Below are 17,893 nucleotides of genomic sequence, written 5' to 3'. Positions count from 1 at the left end.
GGCCCGCGCCTCACTGGGGGTGCCGGGTTCACGTCCAGCCTCTCAGTTGGCTGTTACAGCCACGCGTGGGCTCTTTACAGCATGTTCTCAACAGTGTGGCCAGTGGCCTCGCACGGTGGCCAGGAGGGCAGCGAGGAGGCCACGGTCTTCATGACACCCGGGGCCCAGCGGGGGTCAGAGGTTTGTCCAGGTTGCTCAGCTTCTACGTGGCTCGCCGGGTGAGAAGCTACACTTCTAGAATTATTTCTGCTGCATCGTAGTTCAGTTCACTAGAATCCTTCCGACGTACTCGGGGCTTACATGGGCCGTGCTCTGTGCTGTGGGTCCAGCAGGCACGGGGCGGTGTGACAGGAGCTGGACCCGCAACTGTCACCTCCTCCCACGGGTCCCTCCGCCCGCCCTGAGGCACGTGGAGCGGAGCCCAGCACGGGCCACGCTCCTCCCGGAGGTGGCGGTGGGCCGGGTACCGCGGGGTCCTGGCCTGCCAGCCCTGCCCGGGGTGCGTGCAGCCTGAGCCCACCGAGCCCTCTGCCCACAGGCTGTGTGTGCTGCTCCTGGTGTGCGCCGCCCAGGCCTGGCTCATGTGGCGCTTCATCCACTCCCAGCTGCGGCACTGGCGCGAGCACTGGAGCGAGCAGAGCGCCAAGCGCAGAGTGCCCGCCGCGCCCAGGCTGGCAGCCAGGCTCGTCAAGAGGGAGTCGGGTGAGTGCCGGGTCCGTGTGGGGCGGGTGGGGACCCCCCAGGGCCCCGGACCGGGCCTGCCACTGCCCCTCCCCCATCCCACCCCCTCCCAGGCCCCGGGCTCCTCGGCTCCTGCCAGGGCCTGACTGGCACGTGGCTGGGCCCACGTGGCTTGTGGGCAGGGCTGGCCGACGCGGCGGGGGCCCTCGCGGCCGCGGTGGGCAGGGCGGCGGCTGGGTGGGGAGCTCTGGCTGGAAGCATGTCCGCAGGGTGGCCTCAGGGGCCCCGTTGAGGGCGGCTGATGCTCTCTGGGTCCTCACCTGCCCTCCTGCTCCGCATCTCGGCCTGGCCGTCTCCCAGGATGCTGGCTCTGCCTCTGCCTCTCTCTTCAGGGGTGACCTGAGGGGACACAGTGCTCGGGGGGCAGCGTTTGGGAGACAGCCGCTTCTCCTCTGGCCCCCGCCAGGTCCTGGGGCGCTCGCCGCCAGCCCCGCGCTCTCTGTCCAGCCTGGGGGCCGTCTGCACCAGGCTCTGTTTCCTGAGTCGCCGGCCTCTCTCCAGGTGTGGCCTGCTCGGCAAGGGCGCGTGCGCGGCTGCGTGTGACAAGGAGTCAGGCCTGGCTGGCGGTGGGGCGGGTGCGGGGGGGGCCGCAGCCAGGTGTGCCTGACTTTGAGCCAGCAAACGGGGGTGTTGAGGACAACAGTGAAAAGCACGGCTTTTCTGTCAGAGGAGCGTCAGGCGAGGAGTAAGAGTAAGGCCTTGTCCCTGCAGCCGCTCTACCTCCCCCCAACCGTTCCGCTTCCTGGGCCTTTGCTGAAGGGGGCTGGTGCCCTGCAGGGGCCCGAGAGGAGCTGAGGACTAGGGTCTGGCCCGGCGGGCGGGCGGGCGGGCCTGTGCCCGTTCCCTGGTGGCTGTGTGCCATCCCAGCCCCTCCCGCGGAAGGACAGTCAGAGACCACCCACCTCAAGTGAAGCAAGACCCTGGGGGGAGCAGGAGCCCCTGGGAGCCGCGTGCTGGTGCCCTTCGCCGTCGGGGGCTGCGGCCCGGGTCCCCTCGGCTCGTCCTGTGCGCAGCCCCCCGCTCCTGCTCCAGCCCCGGCAGAAACACCGCGCTTGTCTCCATTCCCAGGTTACCACGAAAACGGAGTGGTGAAGGCAGAGAACGGAACCTCCACACGGACTAAGAAACTCAAGTCTCCTTAGGGCCGAAGTGCTGAGAACAGGAATCCTCTCGCGGGCCCAGCAGGGAGGCCCCCTCCTGCTCCAGATGCCCCATCTCACACAGCAGAAACCTGTCTTCACACAGGGCCTTTTCCTCTTCCTTACGTCTTGGCTTTCTCTTCTTTCTCTGTGAACCATTCTCAATAAAACCAAAAATCTTCCTCTTTCCCTCCCTCCAGCCACCTCACGTCCTCACCTCTGTCCTGTGTCTGTCGGGTTTTCTAGAAGCCCAGGCTCTCACGGTTCCCTTTCTGCTGGCCTCCTCTTTCTCTTCCTTCACAGCTGTTCTCTTCTCTTTTTACTTGTTAATTTACCTTACTGTGCAATTTTTCTGTGTCTGATTTTTACAACGAGAGGAGGCGAAGCCTGTCGTGCTGGCCGTCCCCCACCCAGTGCCCAGGACCTGTCCGCGTCGGCAGCCTCGTGCCAGGGAGCCTCCACCAGGGCCGGCGGCAGACCCCCGTGCGGATGGGCAGCAGAAGGGGAGACTGGCCCTCCTGGATCGTCATCTCCTAGGTGCCGATGAAATGACGAGAGTAATGATTCCAGTTCTGCGCGCACCATCTTGAGGCCCCGCGGGGCCGCTGCTAGTTGGAAGTGCCAAGGCATTTGGCTTTGGGACATGATGACTCGGTCCCGAAGGATGGTGTTGACCGTCTCGGGTCCCATGACTCGGGAGAGCTCACCAGTGGCCGGTCCCGGACACCAGCCTGCTCTCTCTGTCGGGGACGTGCTGAAGGAGGACGAGTCTTCCCACTCTGCAGCAACGGCAAAGCGACCAGAGCGGCGGGCTCTTCTGGAAAGGTAATGCGGCAGAAATGATGGAGGCGCCAACCTAGCCTTTCTTTGGCAGGTCCAGCTGCATTGCTCTTCCCGCCGTTCACCAGCATGCAAAACCAAACCAAGCAGCAGTTAACAAACCAGCCCAGCCCAGCCGGGGACATGCTGGTTCTAAACCCCAGGCCCAGCAGCCCAGTTGGGCGCCGGCCTTGCACCTGACTTCATCTCTCTCGCTGCAGGAACACTAAGCCCCCCGTGGCCCCTGGTGCCCCAGGGAGGGTCACCTGGGCCCCTCGCCCTCTGGCCTCACTTGTTGAGTGTCCTTTGGAATTGTCGTTGTCGTCTGCTGCTGTTTGCTGAGCACAGCCACAGCGTTTTAGATGGTTTGAAACCAGGCTGACTCAGAATCGCTCTGCTGGTTAGATGGGCAGACACAGCCGTGCTGATGTGCATCTTTTGGCCCCCTTCCCGCACATGTTCTCCCCCTCTCCCCAAAGACAAGGCCTCCAGGCCCTCATGGTGCCTTGTGAGGACTCCAGCAAGGAGCTAGGCTCTCAGCAAGGAGGCCTGAATGCTGTGGGCAGCTGTTCCTGTGGGCACAAGAATGTTAGTGTCATGTGATGTGCTGGTCCTCTTCCTGACATCACAGTAGAAACCAAACTGGATTATTACCCAGAAGGCGGGGAAAAGTGGGTCTTTTCATCAAGGCAGCTCCCTTCTCCAGATCACTTGCATCAGAGAGAAGTTTTTATCTACCAGTGCCTGGGGATTTGCTTCCTGACACCCTGGTAGACCCTCATCTCTCCGTTCAGGATAAGGCCGGAGAGAAGGGAAGAAATTCTCTTATTTTGATTACCCTTAGGAGAGGGACACCACTTTTGAAAATGCGAATTCCTCCCGTCTTTCCTTCTCCTTCCCTGACACCTGTCTGGGCTGCAAAGCAGAATGTTGGTGAAAGGGCGGCTTGTACCAACCCCGCAGGCCCAGTCTGGAACCCCTCAGCCATTCAGTCAAATGGTCCTCCCTCCCCGCTCGTGGCTGTGGCTGAGCCTGAGCCAGTGTTCCTACTTGGCCTAGGGACGCTGTGCAGCCCACATCAGCCTGCAGCCTCCTAAGCCTGGCCCAGTCCTCTCCAGGCTGTGTCCCTGGCCTTGGCACTGCTCCAGCTCCATGCAGGAGGCCGCCCCCCACCAGGGAGCCCTGCTGCGTCATGCCTTCAGCGGGCACCTGGCCTCCTTGCCGTGGGCTTGGGAGGTGGGAGCTGCAGCCGAGGTCCTGCCATCGAGCAGTGGCTCTTATCACATTCAGAGGTGATCGCCGCCAGAGCACACGTGCTTGGCGTGCCCTTGGTCTCCTGTAAGTTGGCCCCTCGGTACCGTGTGCCTCCTCAAGGTAGTACCACCAGCCCGGGGCCGGGCCAACTCTCGCCGCGTCCTAAAGGACGGGGTTGGGTCCCTGTTTGAGAGTTGGGAAAATCTTTCCTGCTATGGGAAACCCTTGAGACCATGAGTGAGGCTAGCATCCCACCGGCCGGTTTCAGGAATGGTTTGAGGGGAGGGTGAGAGGAAAACTGTAGGTGCTCTGTCACCCCGGGCGTGCCTGGCATGTTTGCTTCAGAGCAGAGCCAAGCCTTTGGCAGGCTGGCTCGAAGCATGTTGCCAGGGGCCGAAAGAACTCACTTCCAGTTCGTCCTGAGAACTTGTTGGGTTGGCTTGTCCTGATTTGGCCGTTCTGGCTATGTTCTTCAGTCTTAAACACTCTCTGTGAAGGCCCGGCCAGACACCCCCAAGTTTGAGAGGCCGCTCAGCGCCATCCGCCAGGAGGAGAGCAGATGCTCACCTACCTCAGCAGCCCCCGCCCTCCCAGCATCCCTGGCTGGCACGCGTGCGGGGGCGCCGGGCGGGGTGGCGTGGGAGAGGAGGCTGTGGGACGGACGGGTGATCCCGGCTGCCAGAGCCCCTCCTTGGAGGCTCCGTGATGGGAAGCTATTTTTACCCTCCAGGCTCTGATAGCTACGCTATAGTAGGTTACAGGTGTCCCTTCTGAAGGCAGGGCAGGTTCTGGGGGAAGGAGGAGCAGGCCGAGCCAGATCTGCATCGCTGCCGAGAACCTTTTCCGTGCCTGTCCCACGGTGGAGCTACCAACATTTCAGAAAGCAGACGAGACACCTGTGCTCTGGCCACCTCTGCAGATGCTCCTCTTGACTGGAAACCCTTGGAGCCGGGCTGGCTGTTCTGGGATGCATGCAGCTGGGTTTGCTTTGGGGACCTTCTTTCTCCATACCTTTGACTTGCTCCTAAGTGCTGAATAGGAGGTAGGGGCGGAGAGTGCGCCCCCTCCTGATTCCACACAGAGAATTCTAGTCCCTGGGAGCCTTTTTAAATTCAAAGTGGTGCGATGCCCCCCCACCACTTTGGGTTTCCTTCCGGGCTTCAGCCTCCCTGGTGGCCTGTCCTAGGCCTGGGGGCCAAGAAGGCAGGGAGATCTGCACGGGACTCACTCCCCTGCTGGGGCGGCAGCGTCCCAGTGAACAGACCCGTTCCTGATGGCCGGGGCCTCTGCTCCTGTGGAGAGCGGCCTTCCTCCCCCTCCCCGCTGCCATCCTAGCTCCTCAGGCGGGACTGGGCGGGACTGGAGCACTGGGTCTTGACAGGTCACTTGGAACGTGGGTTGAGTCTCCGGCCCGGTGCTTCACCAGCTCCTCACTGGATCCCAGTTCTTGCGTGAATGGTGACGCCCCTCAGAAGGCTGAGGATGACCACCAGTCCCCTCCCCCGCCCCCAACGGCTCGCTGTCTTTACGGAGGGCCCCGAAAAGCACAGGGATTCTGGCTCTGCGCGGCCCCTTTTTGCCCTGAGCGGATCCTGTATCTTTTTGTGTCAGAAGTGCCTTACGCGCCGTGGTCTCCTGGCCTCCACTTGCACTGTGTGGCCAGCCCCGGGCCCCGGCACAGTTACATGTTAAAGGGACACGGATCGTGACAGTCTCACCTCATTCAACTTGGCCTCGCCGCCACCCCCGCCGTTGTCAGGGTCTGGGGGTGTCCGCTTTCTCCCTTGTGTCCGGTGGCTGTGAGGCCCCTTCACGGGCCCCCGCCTGTCAGGGAAGCTTGGGGCTTCCCAGGGGCACCAGGCCTCCGCGCCTCGGCCCACGTGGTGAGCCTTGCTCATCCAGCTCCCCTCACACGTAAAGGAAGAGGTACCCTGGCTCTAGCCTCTCCTCATCCCTGCTGCGTCCCGTTCGACCCTGCGTTCCTGCGGTAAGGTGTTTACTCTCACTTCCCGGCCACAAGCGTCGCTCATAGGTGCCCGTCTGACGTGGGTCCGGGGGGGCTGTTGCAGCGCACCCCTCCTCCCCCCGCGCAGTGTTACCCTCTTGAGCAGCAGCCCCCCCTCGCCCGCCTCGTCCTCGCTCTTCCGGGTTGTGCAATACCTCTCCTAGCCAGTGGTCTTTCCCGCAGGCCGTCTGTCCCTTCCAGTGCCTGGCCACTGGGGCGGACGGGACCCACGGGAGGGTGGTCGTCATCCCCACAGAAGCAGCAGTAGCCACGCTCCCTCTGTTGCCGTCATTCTTGTGACCCTGGTGGCACTCTAAGTGGAACATTGTAGCATCATCTTTGAAGTCCATATAGTTTTAAAACTGTTGAAAAGGAAAAACACCATCCTCACGATGGGGCATTAATAAGTCAGCATCTGGGAATAAGATCCGTGTGACACCTGAGGCATCACCATCAGTTCGCTGTAAGGGTTCTAGAGCTTCTTGTTCGTGTGGAGAGGAAGGAGGTTTTCCTGGGAATCAGCCACGCATGGACAGCCCTGGTCATCTGATCAGATCTGACTGGTTGTAAGTACCACCACTTCCTTGGGTACAGATTCAAGTGTTTATGTAATGAGACTGCACACCTCATTTTTTCAGTTCCTCTTGTTTAATAAACATCTGAAGGATGAGCTGAGGCTGCCGGTGCCCTGAGCAACTCATAATGCAAATATGGACAAAGCGTCTTTTTGTTTTTCTACTTTGGCCTGTTCATGTTATGGACCAAATTTCAACAAGGAACTCAAGGAAAATTTGTACCTGCCATATTTATGCTTTCATGTAAAAGGGGTTTTTTTTTTTTGGCGGTGGGGGGGGGGGGGCTCTTTTTACTTTCAGTGAACTTTTTTCCAAATCCTTTTTTTTTCTGTCCGGTTTTAAAACAAATTACGGTTTTGTATGGATTTTTTTAAATGTACATTTTGAAACAAATGATCAACAAATATTTTTGAAATAACTGAATAAAAGGCATTGAATTATTCGCCTACTTATCTCGGGTATAATTCCTTCTATTCCTTTTTATCTGGGTGCTCACATTTGCTTTTTTTTTTTTTTTAAGTTGCAATCATTATTTTATTCCACCTCTTAGATGGCTATCTGGGAATTGATTAGGGTGTTGCTTCAATGCATCATAGAGTATGTTTTTCCCCTGAAGACTGAAAAGGATAAGAGTGCTTTAAAATAATGATATTGCTGGCAACTTTATTTTTTCCAAGACTTTGCATCAACTAGTCTTAAGTTTGTATTGCTCACATTTGCTTTTATATGAAGAACGAGTTTGCATCAATTTCAGCCTCATTTCTAACATTTTTCACTCTGTCATTTCTTGCATATCTTTTGAGATATACATTTGTTCATTGTGGTCATGTGAGTTAGGGAATTGGAATTAAGGACGGAGAAGGAGTCAGTTATACTGAGTGGTGGGTAGTAATAAGCCTCATTTTTATTGGTGTCTGTAACAGGGAAGTGTGAACGTGGAAAGGAGTGTGATGACAGGGGGGGTGTGTGGGCAGGAAGTGCCACAAGGAGGCGCACTGTGCCTGATGCCTGCTGTACGGCTGCCCCCGTCATCCATGGGAATATGTTCTGAGACCCCCCAGTGGATGCCTGAAACCCCAGAGAGTTCTGGGCCCTAAATATGCTATGTTTTTTCCTATACATAGCTACCTATGATGAAGTCTATAAATTAGGCACAGTAAGAGATGAACAATGATAATAGAACAATTATAACCATATACCATAATGAAAGTTATGTGAATGTGGTCTCTAAAAATATCTTACTGAGCTGCACTCACCCTTCTTCTTACGATGTGAGGTGACTGAATGCCCGAGTGATGAGGTGACGTGAGCTGGATGATGCAGACGCTGTGCTGGAGCGCTGGGCTACTACTGGCCTTCTGACGACACGTCAGGAGAGGATCACTTGCTTCCGGTGATCATGGATCACTGAGCCATGACAGTGTCGACAGCTGGGGATCCCGGGTGGGACAAAGTGGGAGGGTGCAAGATTTCATCACGCTACTCAGAATGGCGCACAATTTAAAACTTATGAATTATTTCTGGAGCTTTCCATTTAATATTTCCAGACCATGGTTGACCATGTTTAACTAAAACTGTGGAAAGTGAAAGTGTGGATAAGGGGGACGACTGTGTTATGGCATCACTTGGCTAGGAGAGGATGGGGCGAAGTCTGTGTGTAAAAGCCACCAGATGTCAGTGTAGGTGCTGGATAGACGCTGTCCGAGTGTTGGTACCAGCAGTGGGCACAGGACACTGCTGGCATCAGATGGCCTGTTGCCCATGGCTGTCTGCTGTTTTTCCAGAACCATCTCCAGAGGGAGCTCAGGAGATGAGTGCAGTTAGTTGAGGACAGGCATGGGCTATGAGGACCAAACAGGAACCATGTACCTGAGGCAAAGGCACGGTGCCAACGGAGAGCAAGCGGCTCAGCCAGAGAAGCTGGTGACCTTGGGCAGTCGGCCTTTCTGAGCCTGCTTGCTCATCTGGGCTCAGCATTTTGGGGGTGTGTAGGCTGGCTGGTTTGCTTGTTTTTGCAGGGAATGGTGGTGGTAAGATTTAGGGATAGTGAATGCTAAGTTCATGGTTCAAATAAAGCACTCAATAATTAATTTCTTATAGGAACATGCTCGTGCTCCTACACCAGCAGGATATTCACTCACCCAAGTGACCCTTGATTTTCTGGAAACATCTAGAGACATCTTCTCAGGTACTCCTAAAGCCTATAGATACGGGCTTGATACACCCTAATTAGATGGTATTTTCAGGCCCCTGGTGGTGTAGACAGAGTACAGGTAGGAAGGAATCAGAGACAGCATTTATAAAGGTGAAGTTGGTGGCTGACTTCAACTAAGGAGCAGCCCTGCTTCTGAAAAGTCCATCCGAGCTCAGTCGATAACCAGTAGCTGCTACTAGTCTTTTCTGCCTATCTTGAGGCCAGGTTCTCTAGAAGCAGTTTTTCTAAAATTTTTTTTTTTTTTAACTACAGCCCACATCAAGAAATGTTTTACATCATGACCCAGTAAATACACACTCATTTGAAACAAAGTTTCATGAAACAAATCAGTGTACCACACTGTGATATTTCCTATTATCACAGTGTCTGCCTGCCAATGCAGGGGACACGGGTTCGAGCCCTGGTCCAGGAAGATCCCACATGCCGCTGAGCAACTAAGCCTGTGCGCCACAACTACTGAGCCTACGCTCTACAGCCTGTGAGCCACAACTATGCGCCTAGAGCCCGTGCTCCGCAACAAGAGAAGCCACGGCAGTGAGAAGCTCACGCACTGCAACGAAGAGTAGCCCCCGCTCGTCACAACTAAAGAAAGCCCGCGCGCAGCAACTAAGACCCAACACAGCCAAAAATAAATTTAAATAAATAAATAAATAAATAATAAAATGAAATAAAATGCAGGTCTACTAATGGGCCTAGAAGTGCAATTGAAAAACATGGTGTCTACTTCCCTTCCCTGCCGGGGCGGGGCGGGGCGGGCGGCACTGTCTGCAGCACCGCGCCCGAGCTGACGTCTCTCTGAGCAAACTGTATGCTTCCTCCTCCTGCTCTTAGTCATCCTACACCTGCGTTAGTCAGGGTTCTTTCTCCAGAGAAGCAGAACCCATAGGCTGTAAGAGAGAGGGACTGACGATTAAGGAATTGGCTCCCGTAACCGAGGAAGCTGACAAGCTCCAGCGTCTGCAGTCAGCGACCTGGAGGCCTCTGAGGGCTGATGGAGTAGTTCCTGTCTGAAGCCAGCGGGCTGGAGCCCCAGAAGAGCCGATGTCTCAGTTTGAGTCCAAAAGCAGGAAAAAGCCGATGTCAAAGCAGGCCGGAGGAATTATCTCTCATCAGGGAACGGTCAGCCTTTTTGTTCTATTCAAGCCTTTAATGGAATGGGTGGGGCCCACCCACATTGGAGAGGGCCAACTGCTTTACTCTATCCACCAACTCAAATATTAACCTCATCCAGAAACGGCCTCACACACCCAGAAATGTCCAGGCACCCCATGTCTAGTCAAGTTGACACATAAAATTAACCATCACAACACCCCTATCTCCCCTCCCTAAATAAGGCACCAACCTTAGCTCCTACAAGATCCAATTTAATTTAGACTTCAGTGGTAAAAGAACCAAAAAGGAAATATAATTTCAAGAGCTCTGTAAATGCCTCTATGAAGAGCACAGGTATACATAGGCCCAACCTCAAAATACTGTGCTGCGTTCTGTCCTCAGCAGGTCAGTTGGAGAAAGCACGGACAAAGTTATAGTAGTCAATCTTGTCTTCTCCGTGAGAGCACATCCTGATGAGCTGCGGGAGAGAGAAGGGGAGCCCATGAGAGACAGACGGGCTGCTTTCAGCTCAGCTGCAGAGCGCTCTTTAGTGCCTGTCCCCTGCCTTTGTAAACCAGCTCAGGCTTTTTATATCCTCGGCTGATTCTGAAATGATCCTGTAAACCGGGTAGGTAGGTCAGAGCATTCCCATCTTCACGAAATCAAAGCTCAGATGGAGTAAACGGCCTGCCCAAGGTTTCAGGTTTAACGTTTATAAGAGCACTGTCATTTCCAAAGCATTTTTGTTCTTATATTCAATTACAAGACTTTGTCCCTCCAGTCAGCACAGAGTAAGACTTAGAATAGCAGGTTGCTGCTATTACAGCCTAACAGAAAAATCTAGTCATGTCACTGCTCAAACCAAGTCCCCTGAAACACCTGTGAGTGGCAGTAAGCACACTGATCTGCTGTGGCTACTTTAAGGATGTGTGCAAATCCATCCCGCCCATGCTTTCCCTGTCCCACCTCCCCTGACTGCAGTTCCTCTCTCCCAGGTCAGGTCACAGATAGCACAAATGACTTAGAAATCGAAGGCTGGGTGTGCTGTCAGCCTGAGACTTGGGAAGCTAGATGGGCGTTTGGCCCACTTGAACTGCCTCCCTCACTCCTTGCTAATGTTCCCGTCTGAAAAACCCTCGTCTCCAACCTAGTCACACTGGCCCCAAACAGAAGGCTTCCCTAAATGAGTCGTAACTTCCAAACATCCCTTTTTGCTAACATATCATTAAGAAGGACTACAGCATCACAATGTTCTTAATCAGTGAGAATGTCTCAATAACATTAGCCACCATCGTTGGCAACTGTGGGAGAAAGTTTGTCCCGACTTCTAGGGGAACCCTGGTCAAAGGGGTTTATAATGAAAAAGAGGTATGAAATGCCCTCTTCAGCTCCCTCATGGAAACTCTCGGAGGAGATCATCCGTGTCATCCCTCCACTGGCAGCTGACCATGGACCCCTACTGGCGGATGCTGCCGTCCAGGGCAGCGGTCACGCCCTCTCCCATGCCAGCCCTACTGATGGGCTAACGTAGGCTGTGAAGGTGGCAAAGGCTCCCACCATCCTGCTCAGTCCAGCTTTTCGATCTGCCCTTGGCAGCCACCCTCCTTTAGCCCTGACATGGCTCACTGGCCGCTCTGTGCTGTCTGGCCCCTGCCCACTTAAAGAGATGCCCTACAGCAGCAGTTAGGAAAGGATGCCGATGCTAGAGCCGAGGGCAAATGCCATAATCAGGACCAAACAGCAGATCTGATGTGAACACCCCAAGTCTTCCCCAGTTAAAACGAAATACAAATGCAACTGCCTTTGGGAACGAGTGAGCGGTGCCCAGCCTCTGCAATCAACCCCCAAGAGCAACTCCTACTCACCTCCTTAACCAAGGAATCATCAACTGGGAGGTGAAAAGAGTCACAGATTTTAAAGAACGTCTCCCTGTCCACATGTCCTGAAGCTTCCTTGTCATAAATTTGAAACATCTTGCGGATGTTGTCCCTGCACGGGCGATCTTTCCCTTGCTTCTGGATCTTGTCTATCAGGGCCTCCAGTTCCTGCACGCCTGGGTCCTCTTCCGTTTGCTGGCTATGGAGAGAGGAGATGGATGGATGTGGTGTTTATTCTCGAATGGTCTTACCTCAGCGACCGAAGTTCTCACTTGGTGAAGTCGGGGAAGCATCTGATGACAAACAGCTCTGATGCTGAGCTGATCAATAACTGAACACTTGCCTGCAGGGGCTGGCAGATGGCTGAGTTCACGTCAGGAACCCCGACTAGGCTCAGCCTCCCTTGCTGCCGTCTATTAAATCCCTGCAAAGAGCCAAATCTACCACCACTACCACCCCCAAGTCTGGTGTTTGTGGGAGTCGCATGATTGTCATCATCTATATTACAGCATCTAAAAATAAATTTTTAGAAACAGACTTAAAAGTAGTATGATGGGGACTTCCCTGGTGGTCCAGTGGTTAAGAATCCACCTTTCAATGCAGGGGATGCAGGTTCGATCCCTGGTCGGGGAACTAAGATCCCACATGCCGCGGGGCAACTAAGACCTGATGCAGCCAAATAAATAAATAAATATTTTAAAAAATAGTAGTATGATGAAGAAATCAAAGAGGATCAAAAGGGAAATAAAATATCTAGAAGCAAAAATGGAAATACAGTTGACCCTTGAACAAAAGCAGGGTTTAGGGGCATCAACCCTTCGCACAGTCAAAAATCTGCATATAACTTACGGAACAACCACATATTCGGAGGGCTGACTGTATCTGCAGATTCAACGCATTAAGGACTGTGTAGTAGTATAATACAAATTTACTGAAAAAATGTGCATATAAGTAGATGACACAGTTCAAACCTGTGTTGTTCAAGGGTCCCCTGTACTACACACCAAAATTTATGGGATGCAGCAAAAGCAGTTCTAAGAGGGAAGTTTACAGTAATAAGTGCCTACATTGAGAAAAAAAGAGGGAGTTCCCTGGCAGACCAGTGGTTAGGACTCGGTGCTTTCACTGCTGTGGCCTGGGTTCAACCCCTGGTGGGGGAACGAAGATCCTGCAAGCTGCATGGTGCAGGCAAAATAAATAAATAATAGGAAAAAGAAAGATCTCAAATAAACAACCTAGTTTATACCTCAAGGAACTAGAAAAAGAAAAAAACTAAGCCTGAAGTTAGCGGAAGAAAGGAAATAATAAAGATCAGAGCAGAAATAAAGGAAAGAGAGACTAGAAAAATTATAGAAAAGATCAGTGAAACTAAGAGCTGTTTTTTAAAAAAAGATAAACAAAACTGACAAACTTTTAGCTTGACCAATTTTTAAAAAAAGAGAAAAGACTTAAAATCAGAAATGAGAGGAGACATTACAACTAATACCACAGAAATACAAAGGATTGGAAGAGACTTCTATGAACAATTACACATCAACAGACTGGATAACCTGGAAGAAATGGATAAATTCCTGGAAACATACAACCTACCAAGCCTGAATCATGAAGAAATAGAAAATCTGAACAGACCAATAACAAGTAAGGAGATTTAATCAGTAGTCAAAAATCTCCCAAAAAAGAAAACCCCAGGACCAGATGGTTTCATGGTGAATTGTACCCAACATTTAAAGAAGAATTAATACCAATCCTTCTCAAACTCCTCCAAAAAACTGAAGAGGAGGAAACACTCCCAAATTCATACTACAAGGCCAGCATTACTTTGACATCAACGCCAAACAAGGACACTACAAGAAGAAAATTACAGACCAATATCCCTGGTGAACACAAAAGTCCTCAACAAAACACTAGCATACTGAATTCAACAGCACATTAAAAGGATCGTACATCAAGATCAAGTGGGATTTATCCTTACTATGCAAGGATGATTCAACATACACAAATCAATACACCACATTAACAGAATGAAGAATAAAAATCATATGATCATCTCAATAAATACAGAAAAATCATTTGACAAAATTCAACATCCTTTCATGATGAAAACTCTCAACAAATTAGGTATAGAAGGAATGTACCTCAACGTTATAAAGTCCACACATGACAAGCCCCCAGCTAACATCATACCCAGTAGTGAACAAGACAATGATGCCCACTCTGTAAGATCAGGAACAAGACAAAGATGCCTACTCTTGCCACTTGTATTCAACACAGACCTAGCCAGAGAAATTAGGCAAGAAAAAGAAATGAAAGGCATCTAAATAGGAAAGGAGGAAGTAAAACTGTTTCTGTTTCCAGATGACATGATCTTAATACCATATATTAGTCTTCAGAAAATGCTAAAGACTCTACCAAAAAACTGTTAGAAGTAATCAACAAATTCAGTATACAAAACCAACATACAAAAATTAGTTGCTTTTGAACTTCCCTGGTGGCACAGTGGTTAAGAATCCACCTGCCAGTGCAGGGGACATGGGTTCGAGCCCTGGTCTGGGAGGATCCCACATGCCACAGAGCAACAAAGCCTGTGTGCCACAACTACTGAGCCTGCACTCTAGAGCCCGCGAGCCACAACTACTGAGCCTGTGTGCCACAACTACTGGAGCCCGCGCACCTAGAGCCCGTGCTCTGCAGCAAAAGAAGCCACTGCAATGAGAACCCCGCGCACCGCAACAGAGTAGCCCCCACTTGCTGCAACTAGAGAAAGCCCGTGCGCAGCAACGAAGACCCAATGCAGCCAAAAATAAAATAAATAAAATTTATTAAAATATTAGTTGCTTTTCTATATATTAACAATGAACTATCAAAAGAAAAATTAAGAAAACAATTTCATTTACAATAGCTTTTTAAAAATTACTTAGCAATAAATTTAACCAAGGAGGTGAAAGGCCTATACACTGAAAACTGTAAGACACTGATCAAAGAAACTGAAGAAGGCAAATGGAAAGATATTTTGTGTTCTTGAATTGGAAGAATTAACACTGTTAAAATGTTCATACTATGCAAAGCCATCTACAGATTCAATGCAATCCCCACCAAAATTCCAATGGCATTTTTCACAGAAATAGAAAAAAAATCCTAAAATTTGTATGGAACTACAAAAAACAAAATAAAAACCCAAATAGCCAAAGCAATATTGAGAAAGAAGAACAAAGCTGGAGGCATCACACGTCCTGATTTCCAACCGTATTACAAAGCTATAGTAATCAAATCAGTATGGAACTGCTATAAAAACAGACACATAGACCAATGGAATAGAACAGAGAGCCCAGAAATACGCCCACACGTATATGGTCAACTAATCTTTAGCAAGGGTGCCAAGAATACACAATGGAGAAAGGACAGTCTTCAGTAAATGGTGCTGGGAAAACTGGATATCCACATGCAAAAGAATGAAACTGGGGGCGGAGTCAAGATGGCAGTGTGGGAAGACACAGAGTTCCCATCTCCCCACAACTAGGGTGCCTGCTGGACGCTGGTGGGGGACCTCGATGCCCAAGGAGACAGAAGAACCCCCAAGCGAACTGGTAGGACGTCAGGGGACTGAGTGGGGAGAAGTGGAGGCCAGACAGGACCAGAGACCCTGAGGGGCGACTGAGAAGGGGGAGGGATTCCCACGCCTGGAGGGACCCTCGGGGCTCGGATCAGGGGGAGCGCACCCAGCATTTCCCCTGCCCAATTGGCCAGGGAAGTCTGCCCGACTCTCAGGCCAGGTCCTACGCCCTCAGAAGACCCCTGCAGGCCGAGGTGGCCCCGGGGGTGTAGGGGGAGAACAGGAGAGGCAGGTGGGAGGGGCCCTCCAGGACCGGCGGGTGTCTGCCCCACCCACTCGAGCCCAGGAAGCCTGCTGGGCTCCCAGGTGGGGTCCCCTGCCCTCTGAGACCAGAGGCAGGAGGGACACCTGGGCCCCCTCTGTTGAGCCCAAGCCCCACCCCCAACAGCCTCCAGGACGTTTTCCAGCCCTGTGGGTCCTAAGCATAGGCCCTGCCCACCACCCAAACCCCACCCCTGCTTAGGCCCCGCCCTCCACAGCCAAGGCCTTTTCCACCGTTTTTTTTTAATTTTTATTTTTCTCCTCCTCTTTTTTACTACTGTGGTTCTGTTTTACGTTCTGGTTGTTATTTCATCTATATTTTTATTTTTATATTCTTTCTAACATATCTGTTATAGTTTCCTAGTCTAATTATATTTTTTACTTTGTTATTGCTCTCCTTTCTTTTGTTTGCCGCCCCGCACGGCTTGTGGGATCTTGGATCACGAGCCGGGGGTCAGGCCGAAGCTCCTGTGGTGGGAGCTCTGAGTCCGAACCACTGGACTAACAGAGAACCTCAGACCCCAGGGAATACTCATCGGAGTGAGGTCTCCCGGAGGTCCTCATCTTGGCAGCAAGACCCAGCTCTACCCAACAGCCTACAAACTCCAGTGTTGGAAGCCTCAGGCCAAACAACCAGTAAGACAGGAACACAATCCCACTCATCAAAAAAAAAAAAAAAAAAAAAGAGATGACAAAAAAAATACATCACAGATGAAGGAGCAAGGTAAAAACCTACAAGACCAAACAAATGAAGAGGAAATAGGCAATCTACCTGAAAAAGAATTCAGAGTAATGATAGTAAACATGATCTAGAATCTCAGAAATAGAATGGAGGCATGGATTGAGAAAATACAAGAAATGTTTAACAAAGATCTAGAAGAACTAAAGAAGAAACAAACAGAGATGAACAACACAATAACTGAAATGAAAACTACACTAGAAGGAATCAGTAACAGAATAACTGAGGCAGAAGAATGAATAAGTGAGCTGGAAGACAAAATGGTGGAAATAACTGCTGAGGAGCAGAATAAAGAAAAAAGAATGGAAAGAATTGAAGACAATCTCAGAGACCTCTGGGACAACACTAAATGCACCAACATTCAAATTATAGGGGTCCCAGAAGAAGAGGAGAAAAAGAAAGTGTCTGAGAAAATATTTGAAGAGATTATAGTTGAAAATTTACCTAACAAGGGGAAGGAAATAGTCACCCAAATCCAGGAAGCACAGAGAGTCCCATACAGGATAAACCATAGGAGAAACACACCAAGACACATATTAATCAAACTAACAAAAATTAAATTCAAAGAAAAAATATTAAAAGCGGCAAGGGAAAAACAAAAAATAACATACAAAGGAATCCCCATAAGGTTATCAGCTGACTTTTCAGCAGAAACTCTGCAGGCCAGAAGGGAGTGGCAGGATATACTTAAAGTGATGAAAGACAAAAACCTACAACCAAGATGACTCTACCCAGCAAGGGTCTCATTCAGATTCGACGGAAAAATCAAAAGTTTTTCAGACACGCAAAAGCTAAGAGAATTCAGCACTACCAAATCAGCTTTACAACAAATGCTAAAGAAACTTCTCTAGGCGGGAAACACAGAGAAGAAAAAGACCCACAAAAACAAACCAAAAACAATTAAGAAAATGGTAATAGGAACATAATAACCTTGAATGTAAATGGATTAAATGCCCCAACCAAAAGACACAGACTGGCTGAATGGATACAAAAACAGGCCCATATATATGCTGTCTACAAGAGACCCATTTCAGACCTAGGGACACATACAGACTGAAAGTGAAGGGACGGAAAAAGATACTCCACGAAAATGGAAATCAACAGAAAGCTGGAGTAGCAATACTCGTATCAGATAAAATAGACTTTAAAATAAAGACTGTTACAAAAGATAAGGAAGGACAGTACATAATGATCAAGGGATCAATCCAAGTAGAAGATATAACAATTGTAAATGTTTATGCACCCAACATAGGAACACCCCAATACCTAAGGCAAATGCTAACAACCATGAAAGGGGAAATCGACAGTAACACAATAATAGTAGGGGACTTTAACACCCCACTCACACCAAAGGACAGATCATCCAAACAGAAAATAAATAAGGAAACACAAGCTTTAAATGACACAACAGACCAGATAGGTTTAATTGATATTTATAAGAACATTCCACCTGAAAGTAGCAGAATACACTTTCTTCTCAAGTGCAGACGGAAGATTCTCCAGGATAGATCACATCTTGGGTCACAAATGAAGCCTCAGAAAATTTAAGAAAACTGAAATCATATC

At 50.6% G+C, this 17,893-nt stretch overlaps 2 protein-coding genes across 4 annotated transcripts in view; one reads left to right on the top strand and one right to left on the bottom strand.

Moving 5' to 3' along the window:
• TRAM2 (translocation associated membrane protein 2) overlaps positions 1-6,806 on the top strand; it is a 74,782-nt gene extending 67,976 nt beyond the window's left edge. For both annotated transcript variants that reach the window (XM_068557277.1, XM_068557276.1), the window contains exons 10-11: positions 539-702; positions 1,810-6,806. In XM_068557277.1, the coding sequence (XP_068413378.1) occupies positions 539-702; positions 1,810-1,883 (238 nt within the window). In that variant the 3' untranslated portion in view covers positions 1,884-6,806. The remainder of the gene's footprint in view (positions 1-538; positions 703-1,809) is intronic.
• A 3,138-nt stretch (positions 6,807-9,944) lies between these two features.
• EFHC1 (EF-hand domain containing 1) overlaps positions 9,945-17,893 on the bottom strand; it is a 62,155-nt gene continuing 54,206 nt past the window's right edge. Inside the window, exons 10-11 of one of the 2 annotated variants that reach the window (XM_068557572.1) lie at positions 11,706-11,916; positions 9,945-10,318 (exon numbers count right to left, since the gene is read on the bottom strand). In XM_068557572.1, coding sequence (XP_068413673.1) covers positions 10,247-10,318; positions 11,706-11,916 — 283 coding nt within the window. In that variant the 3' untranslated portion in view covers positions 9,945-10,246. The remainder of the gene's footprint in view (positions 10,319-11,705; positions 11,917-17,893) is intronic. The other variant, XM_068557573.1, reaches the window with a different exon arrangement.

This window comes from Eschrichtius robustus, chromosome 12 (assembly GCF_028021215.1).
Source record: "Eschrichtius robustus isolate mEscRob2 chromosome 12, mEscRob2.pri, whole genome shotgun sequence".
Taxonomy (NCBI): Eukaryota; Metazoa; Chordata; class Mammalia; order Artiodactyla; family Eschrichtiidae; genus Eschrichtius; species Eschrichtius robustus.
Note: the sequence above shows the minus strand (reverse complement) of the source record. Positions and strands in the feature narration are given on the sequence as shown.